This window comes from Dryobates pubescens, chromosome 4, assembly GCF_014839835.1.
Source record: "Dryobates pubescens isolate bDryPub1 chromosome 4, bDryPub1.pri, whole genome shotgun sequence".
Classification (NCBI taxonomy): domain Eukaryota; kingdom Metazoa; phylum Chordata; class Aves; order Piciformes; family Picidae; genus Dryobates; species Dryobates pubescens.
Window position 1 is genome coordinate 30788761 of NC_071615.1, and position 21174 is coordinate 30809934.

Genomic DNA, 21174 nt, shown 5'->3' on the forward strand with positions numbered 1-21174 from the left:
AAGCAGTGTGGTGAGAGTGGAGTAAAGTGATTGGTGCTGAGGGTTCAGTGTCTGTGTTGCGGATGCTTTACCTGCCTGGCTTTAGAATCAGTCTAGTTTGCTCATGTGACTGTGATGTGCAAGGAACTGGATGGAGGGGGGAAGATCAGCTCTGGGAGCAGAGTTTTCTGTCTTAGTTACATCCAAAAGGAATCTGCTGTGACTGCTCTGGGATTTGAATTGAAGCACAGTGAGTGGGAATGGTTCAAGCATGGCCTGAACCCCAGGGCAGGCACAGGTAGGTGAGAGTCTGTGGCTGTAATCTCCACTGATAAGAAAAGGATAACAAGATTCAACCAGAATTGCACAGGAGCTTGGTTTGGTAGATTTTTAGTGGGGTTTATGAACAAAAAGAAAAGGGTATATTTTTACTATGTGTGATAGTGTAGTTAATCTGTTTTTTTCACAGATGCTGTCCCTCAGGTGTACACAGATTTATGGCTGCAATTCTTTGTTATTCTGGATTCCATTTGGATTAGTGCAAGAATTGTGAGAAAAGAACCTCAGCACAAAACAGTTAAAATCACTGCAGCAATTTTAATTATACTCAAGCATCCATCCTTCTTTTCAATACAACATTTAAGCCTAATTTATCTCTGGAAAGAAAAAAAAAAGGCACTCTCTGATTCAATATATATTCTGGTTGGTTGTTCTCAGTTACATATATTAAGAAGCAAACCAGCTACAGGGCCTCCTCTTAATGTTGTGCTAATCTGTTTATAAGATTGCTTCTTTGTGTCTGCAAGAGACTTTATGCCTCAAGCTCAAGGATTCTGCTAGAGTGTAGAAGTAGCTCTGCTTTGCAGACCAAATCAGTTTCACTTGAATATTTTAGAGAGTACCTTGGAGGGGAAAAAAACAACCAACGAACAACAGCAACAATAAATCAAACCAAATCAGCCAACCAGGAGTAAAACTATTCTGCTTGGACATCTTTCATATGATATGCTGTTATTTGTGCATACATCCATTTTTCATTTAATCTTTTTGTTTTGTTTTGTTTTTTACTTCATATATGAAGCAGAAGCTAGTGAGAAAAAAAATTCATAGTGCAGGTGTGATCTTTGTTTACAGAGTTTTCATGTTGTTGCATACCTCTCAATGGTCAGTAAAGTTCAGCATGAAACCAAACGTCCAAACCTGAAGATCCTCCCTGAAATGATAATTCCAACTTCTGCAGTTTTAGCCGCCAGCATTAATAGATATATAATGTGTTCTTTCTAGAGCAAATGGTTCATTCTAAAGTGGGCTTCTCTAGCTTATCCTGTCCTTAGCAGTTACTTCTTCCTAAGTGTTGGAAGCACAAAACCAGAGGAAAAGTATGGAATAATATTGCTGATAAAAAGACACAGAGGCTGGGTGGAGATCCAGTGGTCTGCGCTGCCATGTCACTGAGAAGGAATGTGGAGTGTGTGGAGGCTCATTCCTTCACTCATGTGCAAAACATCTGAAGAGCTGGTGCAGCTGGTCATGGAACAGTAGCTTCACCACAGTCCTACCCTCTGCATGATAGCAGCTATGAGGTATAAACATTACCCTGATGCTGTATTTAATGAAGAGGTGAGAATTCAACACCAAACAGCAGGGATTGATTGGAAGATTTGTCTTCAGAGCCTCTGCACCCCTAAGAGGGGCAACTCTTGGTAAGTTTTGTGACACTGGCTAATCCAAATGCTTCTCCAGGAAACTTAAGGCTTGGGATTGCAACCATATTTCAGATTCAGAGCTCCAGAGCTCTTCTGCAGTTTAGTGTGTTTATCGCCACCAATCTCGAAGAACCTGTGAACGTTGCATATCAATGAACCCTGCTATTCGTGTACCCTGTTGCTTCTGCTGAATGTGGCTGGGCCTCTGGCAGACAGGCTGTTTGTCCTTCTGGTGTCAGGCATAGAATCATTGCAATTGTTGCCATACCTATTCAGAGCTGCCCCTAGCCCCTCTAGTCTCCGAGGATGGCTGGAACAGAAGGGGATTCATCTCTTACCTAATTTATCCTGCACTAAATGCAACACCCAGTTACCTGCTGCTGAGTGCTACAATGCGCTAAATATATTCCCTCGCCTAGCTCTTACCAGCACATGCTGTGTGTCCTCATCTGTACTTTGCTCAAAAAACTCATTGAATTAGCAAACACTGGTAAGAGGATTTTCCTAATGAAGTTAATTATTCACTTCAAAAGAATGTTTGTAGGTGTAGAAAGAAAGCAGTGGTGTTCTGCTTGCTGCTTTTTGTTGTCTCTTTTGAAAGGATGTCAGCTCTCAAGCAGCTGCCTTTCCTTGCTCTGAGGTGAGTTATGCACAGCATCTCATAGGATTAGTAAATGTCTGCTCCTAATGTTCCTCTCATGACAAACATTCCATTACAGCTGTAAAGTACATGACTTGATTCATTAAGATATTAAAATAAAATATTTGGGCTGCTTCTATGAATATCTCACAAGGGATGTAGCTCTGGAATTAATGCTCTGGCCAAGCAATTGGCATGGGCTGCCCAGAGAACTTATGGAGTCACCATCACTGGGCCTGTTCAAGAAACATGTAGACATGGAACTTCAGGACATGGTTTAGTGGGCATGGTGGTGTTGGTTTGATGGTCGGACTTGACAATCTTAGAGGTCCAACCTTCTACAACTCTGAATGCAGCGGTGTAATTGTCATGTGCACAGCAGATCACCGATGTAAAAATGACAGCATCAAATTGATGTTGTGATCCTCTTAAGTGGGATAGTGAAAAATATTTTTAAAGAATCAAACTTCTGAACTGATGGTCTTGAGCAATATTTGTAGGGCTTCATGGTGACACAAGCGTTACTTCTGCTGCCCTTACAATTCACCTGCTGCGTCTCTTTAAATATTCATCGTGGCCATCTGCCTGAGCCACGCTGGCCAACCTAGATACCGCAGCATCATTTGATATGCATCCCAACTTCTTCTCCCCTTTCCAGTGCTTGGCCTTTCAGGCACTAAGCAGCATCTACTTGGCTAGGCATTTACTTTAATCTTCTTGGTGGCTTTTCTTGGAGATGACTTTGAGTCATCAGCCCAAATTCTATCCATTTAAAGATGTTAGCTTTAACGTAGCACGTGGCTATAGACAGTTGCTGTCATTTGCCTTTGGAGGAGAGTGCTTCCATCCAGTTATCTATACAGAGTCTAATTTCTATTCAGAGGTCTAACTTACAGAGGGCTGCAGGGAGAAGAGATGAAACCCACCTTTAATAATTACTGTAAAGGCTTTCAAAGGAATTTGATTTCCTCAACAGTCTTAAACACTGGCCTCACACTTTAATTTTGTTCCCTCTAGGATGAAATACACTTAAAGGGATTAAGCTCAGGACTTTTCTGTTTCAAAAGGAGCATGTGTTCACTTTCATTTCATGATAGTGGCACACAAAGAAAGATGCATGCCTTGAAACTCCCATTAAAAGCAAATTAAAAGTGACAGCTATGCTGAAAATTCAGAGCAAAACTGTTCCGTGCTTTTGTATAGACAGCTGCACATAAAGGTTGGGCAGTACTAAGGCCCACATTACAATTAAAGTTGCTTTGTGTCTCACAGAAACACAGGGACAGATGCATCCTCTGCCTCAGAGTATGAAATTCTAAGTCTGACCTTATTCAAGTCAAAGAAATTTTTATTGACTTCGATAGTAGCTGGGACAAGCTTTGAAGACCCAGAACTTCAAAGGAGTAGTTCTCTGTCACTGGAATTAAAACACCATGAAGAGTGTAAACAGTTCCACCTAGTCCTTCACCGAGGACTTTTTCTTGATCACATCAGATTACAAGGAAGACCAACCTTGACTGGGCATCAATCTGTTTCAGGGAACCAGGCAATAGGTTTGACGCTGTTACACTTATTCATGTGCTTCTTTAATTCTCATTTCCCATAACAGACTGAAAGCTTTTGTGCAAATTATTTTCCTCTTTTTTTGATTTCTTCTAAATCTGTTTTCATAGTGTAGTTAAGTTAAATGTGTTCTTAGTTATAAAGATGTTAATCAACATGGAAAGCAGATTCTGTTCATTTGCATCAGGATATTCTTCAATACGAGCATAGACAGCTTCTCCTCTAGTGCTGAGTGCAGTTCACCTTTTCAAATTCTTTACATAAGGGAGTTTCTCAAAGTACTGAGTGTTGCAAAAGATTATGTCAGCAGAGGGGTCTTGTCAATTCCTGCTGTTGGGTGATCCCATCTTACTGTCCTGACTTCTACAGGTTAATTTTGGAGCCCATGGATTGGCAGCACTGCTCTTTTAGATCAGGATTTTGAGTGGTATCTCAGAGCATGCAAAAATGTGTCATGTAAATTCTACATGTGAAGCAATATTTTGATGAGTCATGTAATATAAACCATGACTTAAAATATCTCTTCACATCTACACTACACCAATCTGTTTCAGTCTGCTTTTGCTCCTTTTTATCACATCCCTTTGCTCCCTGCTCACCCCTGCATCTCCATATGTCACTGTCACCTTTCATCTCCTACACAGGTCATTAGGCCTAGATACAAATAAAAAGCTCAGCCAGCTCAGTCCTGCAAAGCCTCCACTGCATTGCAAAGTTGGGTCTAGAAGGGGCTGAGAGAGTTTCCAAAATTTCCTGAGCTTTGAGGAGTGAGAGAGGGAGAAAAGACTCATTAGCTGTGCAACGCAGACTCCCTCAGTCACCTTACTGAGGCAACTTTTATGATGAGCAGATGGGAACTAGGAGCAGTGTTTACCCACTGTACCCCACAAACACAGGACTTGCGAGCACAAAGCAGATCACCATTGTCTAAAGGCTAAGCCTGGGCAGCTGCTGAGCTAACATTCCACCACCCCAGCAAGGCACTGGATAAGTCTTGGCAGGCCAAAGATTGATCTTCACTCCTCCTTGCAATGGGGCTGAACCTTTATGTTGCTCTTCTGAGTCCTTGATTTTCCCTTGTATTTTGACACATTTTCAGGCTACAGTTTTTCCTGTGACATTTCCTGTTTGCTGCCTATGCCTGCTGTTTGATTTTCCACATCTCTAGCCAATGTGCTTTCTCACAGCATCTCCTTACATCTTGGCCATTATCTCAGGAGCCCAAGCCCGGATTGTGAAGCTGGGCTCTATCAAGATCAGCCCCCAGCTCATGGGTGGCTGCAGCCTGGGGATGAGATCTGAACTCTTGAGACATAACAGTTCCTCCAAGTTTTTCATCCCATTCCTGAAGCAGCAGAATCATGTGCCTGCCCATGCTGTGGGTCTGCTCCCATTAGCACCTCCAACATGGTTGTGTCAGCAGGGTCAGGCTTAGTGTCTGATAAAGCCAATGTTACTCCAAGCCTGAGATGCAGTAACAAGAGAAAAAGACTTTCCAAAGAAGACTCCTCTTATCTTTTTCCATCTCCCTTAATCTTGTTTTTGGATTTTGGAAGCATTTTAGCAGATGCTGGCTAACAGGAAAAAGGGGTGGGGTTTTTTGGCAGACATGAAGAGAAGGGTCAGAAAAAAAAATAAATTTTCACACTTAACATACAGAAGTAGTGGAGTCTTCAAAGATTTCTTCATGGATAGATATCAACTACACTGAAATAACTATCTTTGTGTGTTATCACTGCTCTGCTCCCTGCCTCTGCAGTGTTTCTCAGCAATTCCTCTGAGCTCCTTGTTAATGTGCATGTCGACTGGTGCACGTCAGCTCCGGCTAATGAAACTAGTGACACTTACACTTCATCTACTAACACTCTTAAGTTTATTTAATGCTTATCTACTGTTCTATTAACTTTGATCAGAAATTCGTCCTGAATTTCCAGAAAAGTAGGAAGGTACCCGAAAAGAGTGGTTTTGAACAATGCCACATTGAGATTTACATCAGGGCACAGGGAAAAATATTCAGCATCAGGTTCCACTCAAGCATTTTCCTTGCTCCTGTCCACTGAAAATCTTTATTCTAGTACAGCATCAAGGGACCTGAACTTTTAGTCTGCTCTCTGACCCTGTTCTTCATTTTCTTTAGTTAGACAGATTTTATTTTATCTCTGTTCTACAGGTGTCCAGGGAATACAGGGAATACAAAGTCCATGATCATGAAGATAAAAGTCCATGACCTCTTTCTACAGAACAATGCATCCATTATTTATTGTACAAGATGTACTAATCTAAAGTAATATTCAGGGATTTTACAATTTAATTGATACGTAATAGTCATTAATTCGTTGGTGACTAAGATTTACCAAAGTTTATTCTTCTAAAAGCACTGTTTTAAAGAGATATTCTTAGAAGTTATCATGGCCAGAGAGGTGGTAGAGTCTCCCTCTCTGGAGACTTTTAGGTTGTGTTTGTTCCTATGTGATCTGCTTTAGGTGATCCTGCTCTGGCAGGGGTGTTGGACTCAATGACCTCCAGAGGTCCCTTTCGGCCCCTACCACTCTATGTTTCCTGCATAGTGAGCTCTCTTGCCTTGCTGCATGTTGTTCCTGAGATACAACAGGGAGCAGAGCAGCAATGTGTGAACATTTCTCAATAACATTTTGAAGAAGGAAAGGAGAAGGAGAAAGTGTTAACATTTAATTTGGATTATGTATAACTTTAACTTTTACCAAGGCTGCCTCTGATAAAATATGCAAAATGCTACAAAAAGTTGCTTCTAAAATAAGACCAGAATAACATTATTAGCTAAAGGCTTTTTATTCCCCACAGTGTGAGAAAAATCAGTCTCGCATGCCAAGGACTAGGAAGCCTGCGACACTTACAGAGTTTGGTTCCTATAGTGACTGTTACAGCAACTGTTAGCATACACACTGTCTCTTCAGATAATGATTGAAATAGTTCAGACAAATCTCCTTCCACAGACAGCTGTAGGATGAGTGGAGTATTTATTATCATGTGTACATAAGGTGATAGTGATCAGAAATGGAGTCTGGAGCACAGCCAAAGAAAGTTTTGCTGGGATCTGGATGCAAAGGTTATCTTGCCCCCAGTCCCTGTTCTTTCAGATAATGCAGAGATGTTTCTGGAAAACAACAACAACCGAACAGATCTGGAACACACCCTTTCAAATATGCTGAAGAGTACGCTAGCCACAGCTAAAGGACAGGCTCTTCAGACAGGCTATTTACATGTAGCACTGTTTTAAGTGACTCCAATGACTGCTTACCCCTGCATCTGTCCAGGACACTTTGGGATGAATAATAACATAACTGGCACTATTTTAAATGAAACTATTTCTTCCTGCAAATAGAATTGTACAATTGCAGTATTTCAATGTGCTGCTTGTAGTAATTTTGATGAGAGAAGTGCTGGCATTTCCAAAACTCTGAAGGGACAGAGGCACAGGCATGAAATTCAGTTTGGGATTCCCTAGAACAACTCATGGATTGTGGTAAGAGAAGTCAGGACCAATCTATCTCAATCAAGAAGAAACCATGTATGAAGGAAGAGGGGTGGAGAGATTTGAATACAGATCCTTGGTAACTAAAAGCTAGGAATATCTTCAGAGAGTCCCCAGGTTTAAAACCCGACTTTAACTCCACAATTTAAAACAACAGATTTGACGCGAAGTAACAACTTGACAGAATTTCAAGAGGGCCCAACTTCTTTTGAAGGTTGGATGAGTTCTTTGTTATGGTATATGGTGTTCATTATTTCAGTGCCTCTCCTGTGGCTAGAAGTCATATCATTCCACACAGATCCTGGCTTTTAGGACATGCCTGGTGCTTCTTGGGTTGGTATCAACAACTGGGCAGTGCTGCTCTCACAGCAATCTGTCGCTGCCTGTAGATCCCTGGTTGCTCTAAATTGTTACGGCATTCCTGAAAGCTATGAGTGTCAAGAGGATCTATTGCAGGAAAGAAGGCTTCCAACCTCCATAACCCAGCTCCAGGTGACTAGGAGGGAAAATCTATTGATATTTAGAAAATGCTGTGTAAGATATTAAACCAGCATGATTGGCCCACAGTAGTTCACATAACTCGAAGAAAAACACATCTTATGACTTTTCTAATAAAATAAATATAAAGTGAAATGATACATTTGACCTGCATGTATTACCTCGCATTTCATGGGCCTTCTAAATTAGGGGCACACACAGACAGACTAGTTATGGCTAGTCATCTTTCTCCAAATGCTAAACATTTCCTGATTGGCGTTACACATCTTCCATACACTCCTCCTCCTAGTCCACGTGAATAATGGAAGCAAAGTTGTTGAATTAGAGTTAGATGGTGCTGTGTGTGCTCATGGCATTATCAGCCAATTAATGAGCAAAGAGTCATTTATGGAATCAAACTAATGCCATGCAGCTGCTCCCTTTTCAAGTGCCTAACCTGTAAGAAGCACTGTCCAAAGAAAGAAGGATTTTGGCTTTAAAAATAAAGAAAAGTGAGAGATTAAGTGTCACAATATTCATTTTTATTGTTATGGAAATGAAAGGTGTGATTTTCTAGATTCTTACTGTAAACGCTAGGAATATCACAAATACCTTTGATGTGATAAAGGTGCAAAGAGGTTGGTTTTTCCTTCATGAGAGATTTAAAGCATGTCCTACAGAAAGTCCCTCTGTCCTTTTTACCTGCCAGTTGAAAGGGGAGATATTTCTGGTTCGGGCCTGTGACCTTATGACTGAGAAGATGAAATATGTCAAGCATGGCTGTGCCCAGATTTTTGAAAAGCAGTTTTCAGTGACCTCTGAATGCTGCTGGCCTCAGCTAGACTAAAGGAGCCTGAATGGGTTAGTACTTGTTGGTACTTTTCAGAAAGATTACATGCTTTGGGAGAATCTTTGGGAGCCTCTTTTTCTTATTGTGTTATGTGAGTTTTCCCTTCTTGGGTGGGAAAGCTTATATGGTGGGAAAGCTCATAAGTTATCATCATGATTCTCCAACACCCATCTTCTGTACCATTCCCTGAGGTTTTAATTTAAAACATGACATAAAAGGATGAAGCCAGACAGAGCATGGCTACCCTATTTTGCATTCATTCTTAGTGCTGGCATCAATATTCTATACCGATCTTATGAAGATACAGTAATTTAGAGACAACATAAAGCAAATTACTTCATTCAGCCCCTTTTGCTTTAGAGTCCAGGTCAGCAGTTATCCTGACCAAAGCAGGGACCTGTAGATCCCTGCAGCTCTGTCCATGCTGGTCTCTTCCTTGGATCTCAAGAAGGCTTGTCCTTCTCACCCTAATCTTTTCCCCAGCTTTGAATTTTATTGATACTCCAGCTGTGTAAAAATAAAAATGTTTGGCATTAATTGATATCTTATTACTCACTCCTACCTTGCTGACTAAAAGATTTTTGCTCTCTTGTCATGTCTTTTTATACACTTGCACAGCCTCAAACCTGGAAAGACTCACCCAAAGGCAGCAGTAATTCCAGATATTTTCACCCTAGGGATTTTTTTTCTCTCTATTTGAAGCTTCTTTCTCTAATTCCTTCCTTTCCAGGAAAGAGAACTTGGAGAAGGGAAGGAATGCATCTCTTCCCTGAAGAAGTCCATGTCCCATGGATGCTATTCAGGAGCAAATTTCATACAGAAGAATCACTGGTACTCATTCTGTGAGTGAGCTCTGAAGGCTTCTCATTGGTGCCACTTTCCCACCCAAGGCTTGATTTAGGGGAGGTTCAGAATGTGGGGTGTCAGTCTTTTTGCTGACTGAAGTGAGCACCAGGACAGCCCTCCAGGGAACAGCAAAGCCAGTGCCAAGCACTACATGCTTTCATGTAGTTCTGTGAAGCCAGAGAGGGACAAATACTGAAGCTGGGATTGAAAGGCACCTTTCAGATCAAATTATTCCCTGTGGAGGAACTGGTATTGTGTTCCAGACTGTAAGTACAGCTTCAGTGTGTCAGCATGCTAATGACCAAGAGACAGGTGTTAATGGAAATCATGGCACTAAAGGGAAAGGTAAAAAACCCTAGATCTGTATTTGACTTTAATGAGAAGAAATGTAATTAACAATAAATGCCTAAGTTTTTAAATGTAGAGCATGCATGCTTTTTAATTCCAGATGTTTATTAAAAATTTCCTCCAGACTAGATTTTTGCAGGACATAGCACCACATTTATGAAAGCATTTTTTTCTTTTGCCATGTATTTCCCACTTGTGTTCCTTGCTTTCCTTGTCTTTGATTCAAACAGGCTGCTCTCTTCTCTGTGACCCACATCCAAAGAGCTGCAAGACCTACAGAAACTGCCCTGATAATTTAACTAGATTTTTTTGTCTCCCGATTACATGCTGAACCTGAACTGAAAGCATAGTACCAAGCTGTCATTGTAAAAGGAGATTTAAAATTCAAGTCCTCTGCACTTGAAACCACTTTACTTCTCTTGGTGGTTTCCCACAGGTGTCATTCTGTTTGTATCAACTGACATTGAAGTTGGGTCCATACCTTGTGCCTCCCAAAATCCACAATTACAGTGTGGTTTCAAGCTCCCTGCAGCTTAATTTGAATAATCGTTTCCCACTCTAATCTGCCATTGGCATGACAAAGTGGTGCACTTGTGATGGAGATGCCTTTCATCTGCTGTGCCTGGGCTGTGAATCGTGAGTCTCCTCCACATGTCGCTATCTGTAGAGCTCTGTGAGGTGAAAGTTGCAGTGTTACTCCAAAGCAGCTGATATGTATATTGTAATTATCAATGCAATGGAAATGGCTGCAGGACAGATGCCAAATATTTTCCTCGGTATTATAAAATGGTCACCTATGGACCAGTTTCTTCTCATTTCATTGCTTTACATGAATAATGAGTGCTCAGAATTGCAGAAACATGTGATGAGAAGCCGTGCTGTTGATGAGTCAGAAGAGATGCAGATTTCTTCGTTTTCTGACTGACACTGTCGGTGAACAGGGATTGTCGCCTGGCAGAAGTGGTGCTGAAGCAGCAGGGGTAACACCTTCCCCCTTCCCCTGGGAGTGGTCAAAAATCACCACTCCTCTGGAAGTGTTTATCTGTGAAGGGCTGATCATCCCTGCTACTCAAGAGTGAAACTGAAGTGCAACCTCATTTTAAAATAACACCAAATAAATAACAACACACCAAATATAAGGAGAAAACAAGAAGGGTAAGTGGTAGTGAATAGTTCTTTGCTTTTAAACATTGTGTAGTTCAGACTAAGGTGAACTAAGTCAGTAACACTGAGAAGAATTCTCTTTGACACAAATCTTAATGGGGACATCTTCTCTTAATAGAGCTTAGCAACGAATGTTCTACACAGCAGGCAGGGAGTATGAAGAGATTGGTTGCCAATAATTACTTTCCAAAACCTAGCTGATAGAGAGCAACATGTGCATTGATAAACTGGCCAGTGAAAAATCCATCAATGGCTGCTGTCCGAGGCCATTAAATGGGGCAAAGACAGTGCAGGTCAACTGATGGAGGAGGAAGAGAGTGGCTGTATGACTGAGAACACATCACATATCTTCCTGCTCCTCATGCACCAGCATGAAAAAATGTTTTGGGGATAGGTGGTGAGGGACCTGCTATTGTTATATCAGGCAATATTTGTTCCCAAACTGGGGGCAAAAATGCATGGGAAAGTGTCGTCCCTCCCCCTAGTAGGTCAAATGCACTAGCATACTCTGCTGGAGACACGTGCCACTTTGGTTATCCTTTGGTGAAGAAAATGCATAAGTAATCAAAGTTGAGATCACCTCTTTTCATGATTATTTTAGTATTAAAGTGGTGTGATCCTCTTCAAATCATCTGCCAAACTGGCCAGGAAGAGAAACTCTGAAGATGTGAAAAATTGCTTCAAAGAATCTGGGAGCCCTGTGCATGCTGGGATTTTGTTTTGATCTTTCACCAGCCTAACAGTATCATAAGAGTCTGCCTGCAATCTTCAGATAGAATAGTTTCCTTAGTTGCTATGATGTGTTTTCCTTGGTTTTCTGCTTTTGTCTTGTTTTGCTCTCTTTTCTTTTAAAAGGCGCTAATGTGAGAGCTGGTCATAATTTCTTACTAAACAGTGTTACCACTGCAGCTAGTATGTTAAATCTTTTTCCTGATACCATGTAGGCCTGGGACTGGAAGGCTGGCAGCAACACAAGGTCTCACTAGACTTACTAGGTGTGTGAGACATTTTATTTTGGCAGGTACAACAACTTCTGGCTTGTGTTTTGTACCAACCTGAGAAAATCAATGAGAAGTATTACAACCAGAGAACAACTCCCTGTAGAAGAATATAGGAGCAGGCTCAAAGCCTGGGATTGCAGTCTTTTAGTTTGTATTTCTTTGCTGTGTCCATTACTGTGTTTTTGTTCTCTGGATCAGGGAACTCTGCACTTGTCCAAATGGCAGAAATAAATGCTAGAAGCGAATCTGGGGCCACAATACCTGGGAAGCCTGAGTTTACTAACCTTGACTGACTGCTTCTGGATTTGAAATATCTGGGGGGGTGACTGAATTCTAGAATCATTAGGGTTGGAAAACTCCTCTAGGATCATCAAGTTCAACCACCAACCAGAAACCAATATGCCCACTAAACCATGTGCCCAGGTGCCATGTCTGCATGTGTTTTTGACACCTCCAGGGATGGTGACTCCACCACCTCCCTGGGTAGCCTGTTTCAATGCCTGACCACTCTTTCAGGAAAGAAATTTCTCTTCTTATCCAATGTACACTTGCTCTGGTACAACTTGGGGCCATTTTCTTCTGTCCTATCACTTATTACTTGGGAGAAGAGACCAATAACCACCTCACTGCAATCTTTCAAGTAGTTGTAGAGTGCAATAAGATCTCTCCTTAGCCTCCTATCCAGCAGACTAAGCAACCCCAGTTCCCTCAGCTGCTCCTCACTGGACCTGTTCTCCAGACAATTTACCAGCTTTGTTGCCCTTCTTTGGACATGCTCCAGCACCTCAGTGTCTTTCCTTGTAGTGAGTGCCACAAACTGAACATAGCATTCAAGGTGCAGCCTCACAAGCACTGAAGACAGGGGCAAGATCACTTCCCTGATCCTATTGGTCATATTCTTCCCTACACAGACCAGGATGCTGTTGGCCTTCTTGGCCACTTGGCCACATGACCACACTGCTGGCTTATGTTCAGATACCTGTCAATCAACATCCCTTGGTGTTTTACTGCTGGGCAGCTTTCCAGCCACTCTGCCCCAAGCTTCTACTCCCGTAGCATTGCATGGGGTTGGTGTGACCCAAGTGCAGGACCCAGCACTATTTGGTCTTGTTAAACCTCATTCAACTGACCTCAGCCCATCAATCCAGTCTGCCCAGATCCCTCTGCAGAGCCTTCCTACCTTTGAGCAGATCAATGCTCCCACTCACTTTGGTGTAATCTGCAAATTTATTGAGGGAGCACTGGAGTGTCAAGGGAGGACAAAGAGTTTTGTTGCAGCTATCTTCTAGTTTTGATTGCAAGTCATAATTTCAGGAATGAGATCACAAACCTAAACCAGTCTGAAGCCAGTTTATTGCTTCTGGCTGTTACACCAAGATACAAAAGAGTGATGGATAGGAGGAAGATACTGAGAGCACTGTGAAGACAAGTCAATGTGTATCGCTTGCATTAGCACATGTTGTGCCAAACTCAGCCACTGGCCATGCCAACTGGTATGTGAACTGCAGCACCCAATTCCTATGCTAAAGACCTGTGATGCTGCAGCCCCAAAACCAGGCAAAAAGGCCAAAAGAGCTTGGAAACTAGGTGAATGTAACATGCTAGACATTTCTAAGGGAGTGAATGTGTGCCTCAAGCTGTCTGGCTGTATGAGGGGGGCTTACCCCAGTCTGGACATGGCCATCCAATGCTGCAGCACTGGTGGCTCCTGAAAACTTTCACCCCCCCTTGCCTCTCTTGATGCGTTTTATTATCTAGAGGAACAGCCTCACCTTCAGAGGAAAAAGCTGCTAGCCCTTCGAGGACGCAACAGCTACCTCCCCGGGGGGAGCCTGTGGCTCACCTGAGGCAGCAGTGGCCCCGCCTATCCTCGCTGTGTCTTTAAGGCCCTCCTCCTCCTTCCTCTCCTCCCTCCCTCCCTCCCTTCATCCATCTATTCCTGCCTCGCCGCCGCCACTCGCCGCCGGGCTCTGCCTCGCCCGCCTTTCCCCCCCACCCTCCCCATCCCCGCTGCCAGCCATGGCTGATATGAAGACCGGCATCTTCGCCAAAAACGTCCAGAAACGCCTCAACCGTGCCCAGGAGAAGGTGCGCTGCAGAGGCGGGTGGTGGTGGGGCGCTAGGGAAGGGCAGGCAGGAGGGGCGGCGGCGGGTGCCCGGGGTCGGTGAGCGGCCCCGCTCACTGCCCGCGGCTGCGGTTCCCCCTCTCCCCGTCCGCAGGGATAAAGAGCCACTGCTGCGGCGCGGGGTGGGCGACAGGCTGACCACATTATTATGTAACTGGCCCATTTAAGGGTGCCAGCTGCCCCCTGCCCCGCCGTGCCGCTGGCTCCGGTATCCCGGCCGCCCCGGTTGCAGATCCCTTCCCCCTGGTGACGCGATGGGGGGATGCGGGCGGTCCCCGGTGTCCCCCTGCCGCAGGCCAGAGAGAGCACCATCTCCTCGCCCTTGAGGAGCAGCCGGGTTCCCTGCGGGGACAAGCCGGGTGGCTGCGGCCGCAGCGCGGTGGGGTGGCCCGAACCGCGGCTGGAGAAGAGAGCTCGGCTCGGTTCGGCTCCCCACCCGCCGCCAGCCCGCCTAAGAGGATTTCGTTTCCTTTAATATCCGCGTCGGCTCATCCCCGGCTGCAGCCATCCTCCGTGCTGCGCTCTGTGACAGAAAAACCCCTTCGGTGTGACAGAAACCTGCGGGGGCCGGAACAAGGGGGTGCTGGCATGGGCCGGCGCCTCCGCCAGCAGCTGCCTCAGGTTTGGGGAGCTTCCTCAAATGTCATGAGGCCGGCCAACACGTGCAGCTGGTGATGTTTTTGGCATGGAAGTCTGGGTACCGGTTCCCGTAGCCTGAAACTGACCAAGCGGCAAAGTCGAGTGGTATTGGCAGGAGTCTTGGCATGATGAGGGCCGTGTTGGCCGTTGTTTGGTTTTGTCGAGCTTCACTAATAGAAGCCGAGAGCTGTAAATCTGCGTGATGTCCCAGAACAGGACCACAGACAGCGGCATTAAACCAAGCAGAAAAGCGTTTGTGTGTGGCTATATATAGTACCCGTGTCAGATACTAGTGCGGTTTGTTATAAAGCTGTTCCCAGTATCAATCTGGGAGGCACAGTGGTCAGCAAATGTTGCAAATCATGTCTTTCGAGGGCTAATAAAGCCTTTATACCTCTCTAGCATGTATCCTATGTTGTTACATGCCCTGTGTAATAGGCCTCTGGAGAATTAAAAGAGATGATTTTATGACCACTGCTTCTCATACTTCACTGCCTATAAATACCCAATTAATTTTTGCCATGCATGGAGCTCTAAGGGAACAAAAATTGCAGCAATTAATATGTAGAAAAGCCTCATATGCAACCATGTTATAATTTAAGAATATGATAGTTGAGGCTGTCACAGGCAGATGATAGATTTTCCCTTTCAAACACTTCCATCTTGCTCACAAGGTCATGAAATACTAGGCTTTTCCATACCAAAATCATGACACATTTCCATTCCTGCAAGCTTGGACTGCAGCTGATTTTGAGCAAAATAGATAATATACTCTTAAATTCTTTGAAGAGATCCTGTGACTTTTTGGTGTCAGTTGAGCTGGGCCAATAATTGGAGTAGAATCCTAAAAATACTTTTTGTTTTCTATGGTCTTTATCGGTGTTATTATAATTAACTCTCTGGTAAAGCATTGATGTAAGTCTTAAAAATCACATGCATTTCTTCATGGTGTTCAAACATGGGAGGTTTTGTTTACAGAAATGTGTGGGCATATCAGAGAGCACACCTTAATCTGAGTACCTGGGGTCCTGGTGTCCTGGCAAACACTGGTCAGGGTAGCTGCCTCAACCCCCAAAGAGTGCCTTGGATGTGAGCCAGGTATGCTGTTGGGCTCGGGAGGCTGGGCCGCTCTGCCTTTGCTTTGATGTCTGGCTTGATCTGCATGTGTTACAGTCGGGCATCTAGAAATTTTGGCCTTGTTATAGCATCTTGGTTGTTTCTTATGTCAATGGGTCTAAACATTGCTTGTTTACAGAGGATGAAAGCTCTTAGTGATCTGATGCAGAGTAGGTCATAGTACCTTGTAGCTCTGTATCTTAGCTTCTCTCTTTATGGCATGCATTTTGTATGAGCTGTGCACATCTATTCTCTTATGCCTACAATTCTGGTTGGCTTTGAGTTTCTTTATGGTTATACAACATAAAATCTTGCATTGTTTTGCTAAAACGTTGCCTAAAAGAGTGAAATTAATGCTCCCAAATTGGAGTGATATAGAATGCTGGGGTTTTGTTTGTTTGCTTTGGGTACTTGATGACAACAATTACATTGTATCTAGGACTGAATGGGATGGCATCGTGACAGATGTGTAATATCACACTGGCTTAAAGAGGTTTTAAATACATTCAGAGTTATTTTGTCTTTTTACTTATACTGAAGTTGTGCACCTTCAGTTTACTTAACGTGTCCATATAGTCAATTGCATTTGCACAGCTTTCATAGATTGTTTCCTGTTATTTGTCATTGATGTTTTAAAAACATATAGTGGCTGTAAAACATAAAGCTTCCATGTATAGTAAATATTTTTCCTAATGATGATGTCATTATCTTCAGTTCTTTGCAGTCTAGGAGAGATTTTAGTTATTTGGTGTAGGTGGTGCATGTGCCCATATATGTCTTGTCATTATAAATGTATATGATAGAAACTAAGTAACTGACATAAACCCATCGGGGGGGGGGGGGGGAGGGGGCAAATCTGTCTTGGATTACAAGTGTTAGAGCTGAGAGTTATGTGGACACATCCTTTGATGCTATTTTCCTAGTTTAAACAAAAGCAATCATCCATCTTCCATATAGCAGACCTGATCTGAAAAAAAAGCAAACAACGCCCCCCAAACCCCCCCAACAAAACACCACAAGATTTTTGATGTTACAAGATGACATGAATATTTAGATTACACCATGGAAATGGGTGAGGTAAATGTGTCAATGGCTTGGTATGGCAAATGATGTTGAAAATTAGTGTAAGACTGAAGATGGTAAGAAATCACACACTTAATCCTGAATTGAAGTGCTAATGAGGGGAAAGTGGCAACTGTCCAATATGGGCTGGACCAGGCTGGTACTCAAAATAAAACACGATATTAAACAGCTCAAAATAATAATTGGTCACTTCGTTTTTCACATCATCCAGAAGAGGATACTTTTGTTGGTAGCACATGTGTTCTGGCACCATGATTTTGAATCAATGATTATCTGATCATTTAAATCATGCTGCTTTTCATTGCATTTCTTCAGTTACTTCTCCCAAAGTTCAGGAAGCATGGACATGCTGAGCTTGCAGCATCTGCTGGAAACTGACAACAGTCAGCTGAAGAATCTGGATTAAAGTTTTAAAAGCCTTAGAGCAGTTTAGGAGCCTACATCCCAGTCATGAAAGTAAAAAATGCTGATGCATTCAAATGTCTATTTATACTGAAACCTGGTGTTTTGGTAATCAAGACTGGCTGAGTCAGTTCTGGGGACACGATTACTTGGGTGAAAAGGATGCTTTTGTTTTCCTCGGTTCCTCTGGAAACTTGAATTTAAACTGCTAACCCAATGTATAACATTAGTTATCTCCTTATCCTCTATTTCGTAACTCGATATCTCTTAAGTGAATAGACTAGAACAGTTCAGCTGGAAAGGACCAACAGCCATCTAGTCCAACTGCCTAACCATTTCAGGGCTGACCAAAAGCTCAACGTGGTATTAAGGACATGGACCACATAAATGCCTCCTAAACATTGACAGGCTTGGGGCACCAACCATCTCTTCAGGAGGCCTGTTCCAGGGTTTAACCGCCCTCTCAGAAAAGAAGTGCTTACTTATGTCAATTTCAAACCCCATCTGGACAGCTTTGAGCCATTCCTCTGTGTCCTGGCACTGAGAACCAGAGAGAAGAGATCAGCATCTCTCTCTTCCCACTTCCCCACCTCAGGAAGCTAGAGATAACAATGAGGTCACTCCTCAGCCTCCTTCTCTCCAGACTAGAGAAACCCTGTGTCCTCATCCACTCCTCAGAGGACAAGCCTAACAGCCCCTTCTCCAGTTTTGATGCCTTTCTTAGGATGCTTTCAAGGACCTTCATACCCTTTTAAAATGCCCTCTTGGCTGCCAGGGCACATGCTGCTGACTCCTGTTGAGCCTCCTGTCAACCAGAACCCTCAGCTCCATTTCTGCAGGGCTGCTTTACAGCCACTCCTCTCCCAATTTAGACCTGTGCCCAGCATTACTCTGTCCCACGTGCGGAACCTGGCACTTCTTTATATTAAATATCATGTCACTGATGACTGTCTGTGATTCTACCAAAAGCCTTACTAAAACCCAGAAAAACTACACCCAACAGGCAGGTGACCTTACATCAGAAAGATACCACATTTGTCAAACAGGATTTTCTCCTTGAGAACATGTGTTGGTTGTGCCTGATGACTGAATTGATTTTAAATGCCGTTCTGTAGCACTTGGTATGATTTTCTCCCTATTATTTCTAGGTCTTTAGGTTAGACTACCAACAGCTCTTTATTTTCCTGCATCTTCCCTCATACTCTTCTTAAAAACTGAATGACACTGGAGATAGCTTCCAATCCATGGGGACCTCCCCAGGCTCCCTTTGAAGATCTCTTTTGTAGATGACTAAGAATGTGTTCTGCTGTAACAACTGCTAGTTCCTTCAGTTCTCTGGGTTGTACCCTATCAGGCCCCGTGGAGCTGTGAACATTCAGCTGATACAATAAGTCCCTTAAAATTCAGTGTACACAAGCAGAAAGGTACTGTTCCCACAGTTGTGGTCCGCCAACTCAGAGGACCAGGTAGACTCATGGGTGCTAGCTCTGGTGCAGAGAGGGGCCGACTCATAGGGGTTGTCTGTGGGCTGGAGGATTGCTGTCTGGCATGGCCTGAGAGCCAAGGAACAGCACAAGGTTTGTCCTTTGCAACTGAGTAGCAGAGGACACGTCAGGGATGCCCAGCAGGGGGCCCGGTGCATGACCACCAAGGGTGGGTACAGGCCCCCCTAAGGCCCGCAGGGCACAGGGATGCCTTGGGGCCCGCAGTGCAAAAGCTGCGCAAAGGATGCTGGGCAGAGGGGCGGTGGGCGGAGCGATGGTGGTCGGGGCTGTGCGTGGGGCCCCCTGGCCCCCTGATGTCACAAGGCTGTCACCTGGCAACGGCAGTGCCCTGGGACACTACAAAAGGCAGCGTCCTGCTGTCCCTGCTGTCAGACCTGCCCAGGGCAGCCTGGGGACATGCCAGAGGAAGGCTTTGAGGAGCTGGTGGAATTACTTGGTGAGGGCTGAGAGAGCAAGACCAAAGGCAGGCGAGGGTGCTGGAGATGAGAACAGCTACCAATTCAGGAGCCCTGCAGTGCTCAGCATCTTCATCCCCTGCAGATTAGTAGTCGTAAGAACTGGGATGCAGAGATGCTGTCAGGAATCCCAGTGCTCTGCAACACCTACTGGTGTCCTGCCGGGCACGGGAGGAATTCTTGTCCCCTAAGTCTGATCAGGCCAGGGACTTGTAGCCACTCCGGGAAGTCCCTGAGATAAAAGCTCCAGAGTGAGGGAGAACAGGGCTTGGGTATCTCCTGGGTGTCATGACATGCCTGTGGGAGGAGGAAGCAGGTCTTGCTCAGATGCTCAGGGAGTAGCCGATCGCCAGCACTGGGGTCAGGAAGGAATTTTTTCCCCCGGGGCAGATTGGCACTGGTCCCCGGGGGTTTTTTGCCTTCCTCTGCAGCACTGAGCATGACCACTTGTCAGGGCTCCTCTGGTCCCTTTTGGCTGGGCTACAAGTAGCCTGCTGCTCATGCACCGGGAAGATGGCCTCTCATGCCCTACAGTTAGGGGGAGGAAGGCTTTTTTTCCCTCAGGATGGACAGTTAAGTGTCCCTGGGGGTTTTTTTGCCTTCCTCTGCAGCACTGAGCACAGCCCTTTGTTCAGGGCTTTATTGAGCCATTCTGGCCAGATGCCTGTTCCTTGTGTTACACAAAGGTGGCCTTTGGGCTGCACATCCAAAACCAGAAAGCTTTCTAGACTCCCAGGATGAGGGATCTTTCTTGGCTTCCCCAGGAGCTGCTTCTTTTTCACTGCAACATTGAGTACAGTCCCCCTCCTTGTCGTGGCTTCTTGGGGCCGCTTAGAGCTAGCCAGGTTCTGTTGTTTGTCCTCCTCCAAGGTGGCCTTTGGGCCGCCCCTCCAGAGGGAGCAAGATTTCTGCACTGGCAGGGCAGGGAGGGAACTCTTGTGCTCCACAGGTGGCCTTTGGGCCGCTCTGCCCAAAGGTGGCCTTTGGGCCGCCCCTCCAGAGGGAGCAGGCTTTCCACACTGGCAGGATAGGGACCTCTTGTGCTCCACAGGTGGCCTTTGGGCCGCTCTCCCCAAAGGTGGCCTTCGGGCCCCCCATCCAGAGGGAGCAAGATTTCTGCACTGGCAGGACAGGGAGGGAACTCTTGTGCTCCACAGGTGGCCTTCGGGCCGCTCTCCCCAAAGGTGGCCTTCGGGCTGTCCCTCCAGAGGGAGCAAGATTTCTGCACTGGCAGGACAGGGAGGGAACTCTTGTGCTCCACAAAGTGGCCTTTGGGCCGCCCACCCAGGAGGAGGCAAGCTTTCTAGACTCTCAGGAGAGGGAATTCCATTTCTTGGGCCCCACCAAATGGCCACACATCCAGGAGAAAGGAAGCTTTCTGGTCTCCCCAGATGGGCAAGCTTTCTTGGCTTCCCCAGGACTTGATTCTTGCTCTGTAGCATTAAGCACAGCCCTTTGTCAGGACTTCTGCAGGCTCTTTTGGCTTGATTCTTGCTGCTGCTCTAGCACCTCCAAGGTACCATTCCTGCTCTGCATCTCTTGCCCTGTGCAATCTTGCAGCAGGAGCAAGCTCTGCTCCTGCCTTGCCTGGGCACTGTGTTTGTGCTTAGATGAGCACTGAAAAGTGAAACAGGATTAAAATAATAAAACATTAAAAATTTAAAATATACCCTAAAATAAAAATAAAGTAAATTCTTTGCACTTGTATCCTTTGTGTTTTGTGTCTTCAAAAGTGTTTTAGGGGCTGGAAGCCCCCTAGCATT

The 21174-nt window shown here is 44.7% G+C and overlaps 1 protein-coding gene across 3 annotated transcripts in view; it reads left to right on the forward strand.

The window, feature by feature from the left end:
• The first annotated feature begins 14023 nt into the window (after positions 1-14023).
• The window catches only part of AMPH (amphiphysin), a 116150-nt gene continuing 108999 nt past the window's right edge, over positions 14024-21174 (forward strand). The window contains exon 1 of one of the 3 annotated variants that reach the window (XM_054161008.1): positions 14024-14173. In XM_054161008.1, the coding sequence (XP_054016983.1) occupies positions 14105-14173 (69 nt within the window). In that variant the 5' untranslated portion in view covers positions 14024-14104. The remainder of the gene's footprint in view (positions 14174-21174) is intronic. The other 2 variants (XM_054161007.1, XM_054161009.1) reach the window with 2 other exon arrangements.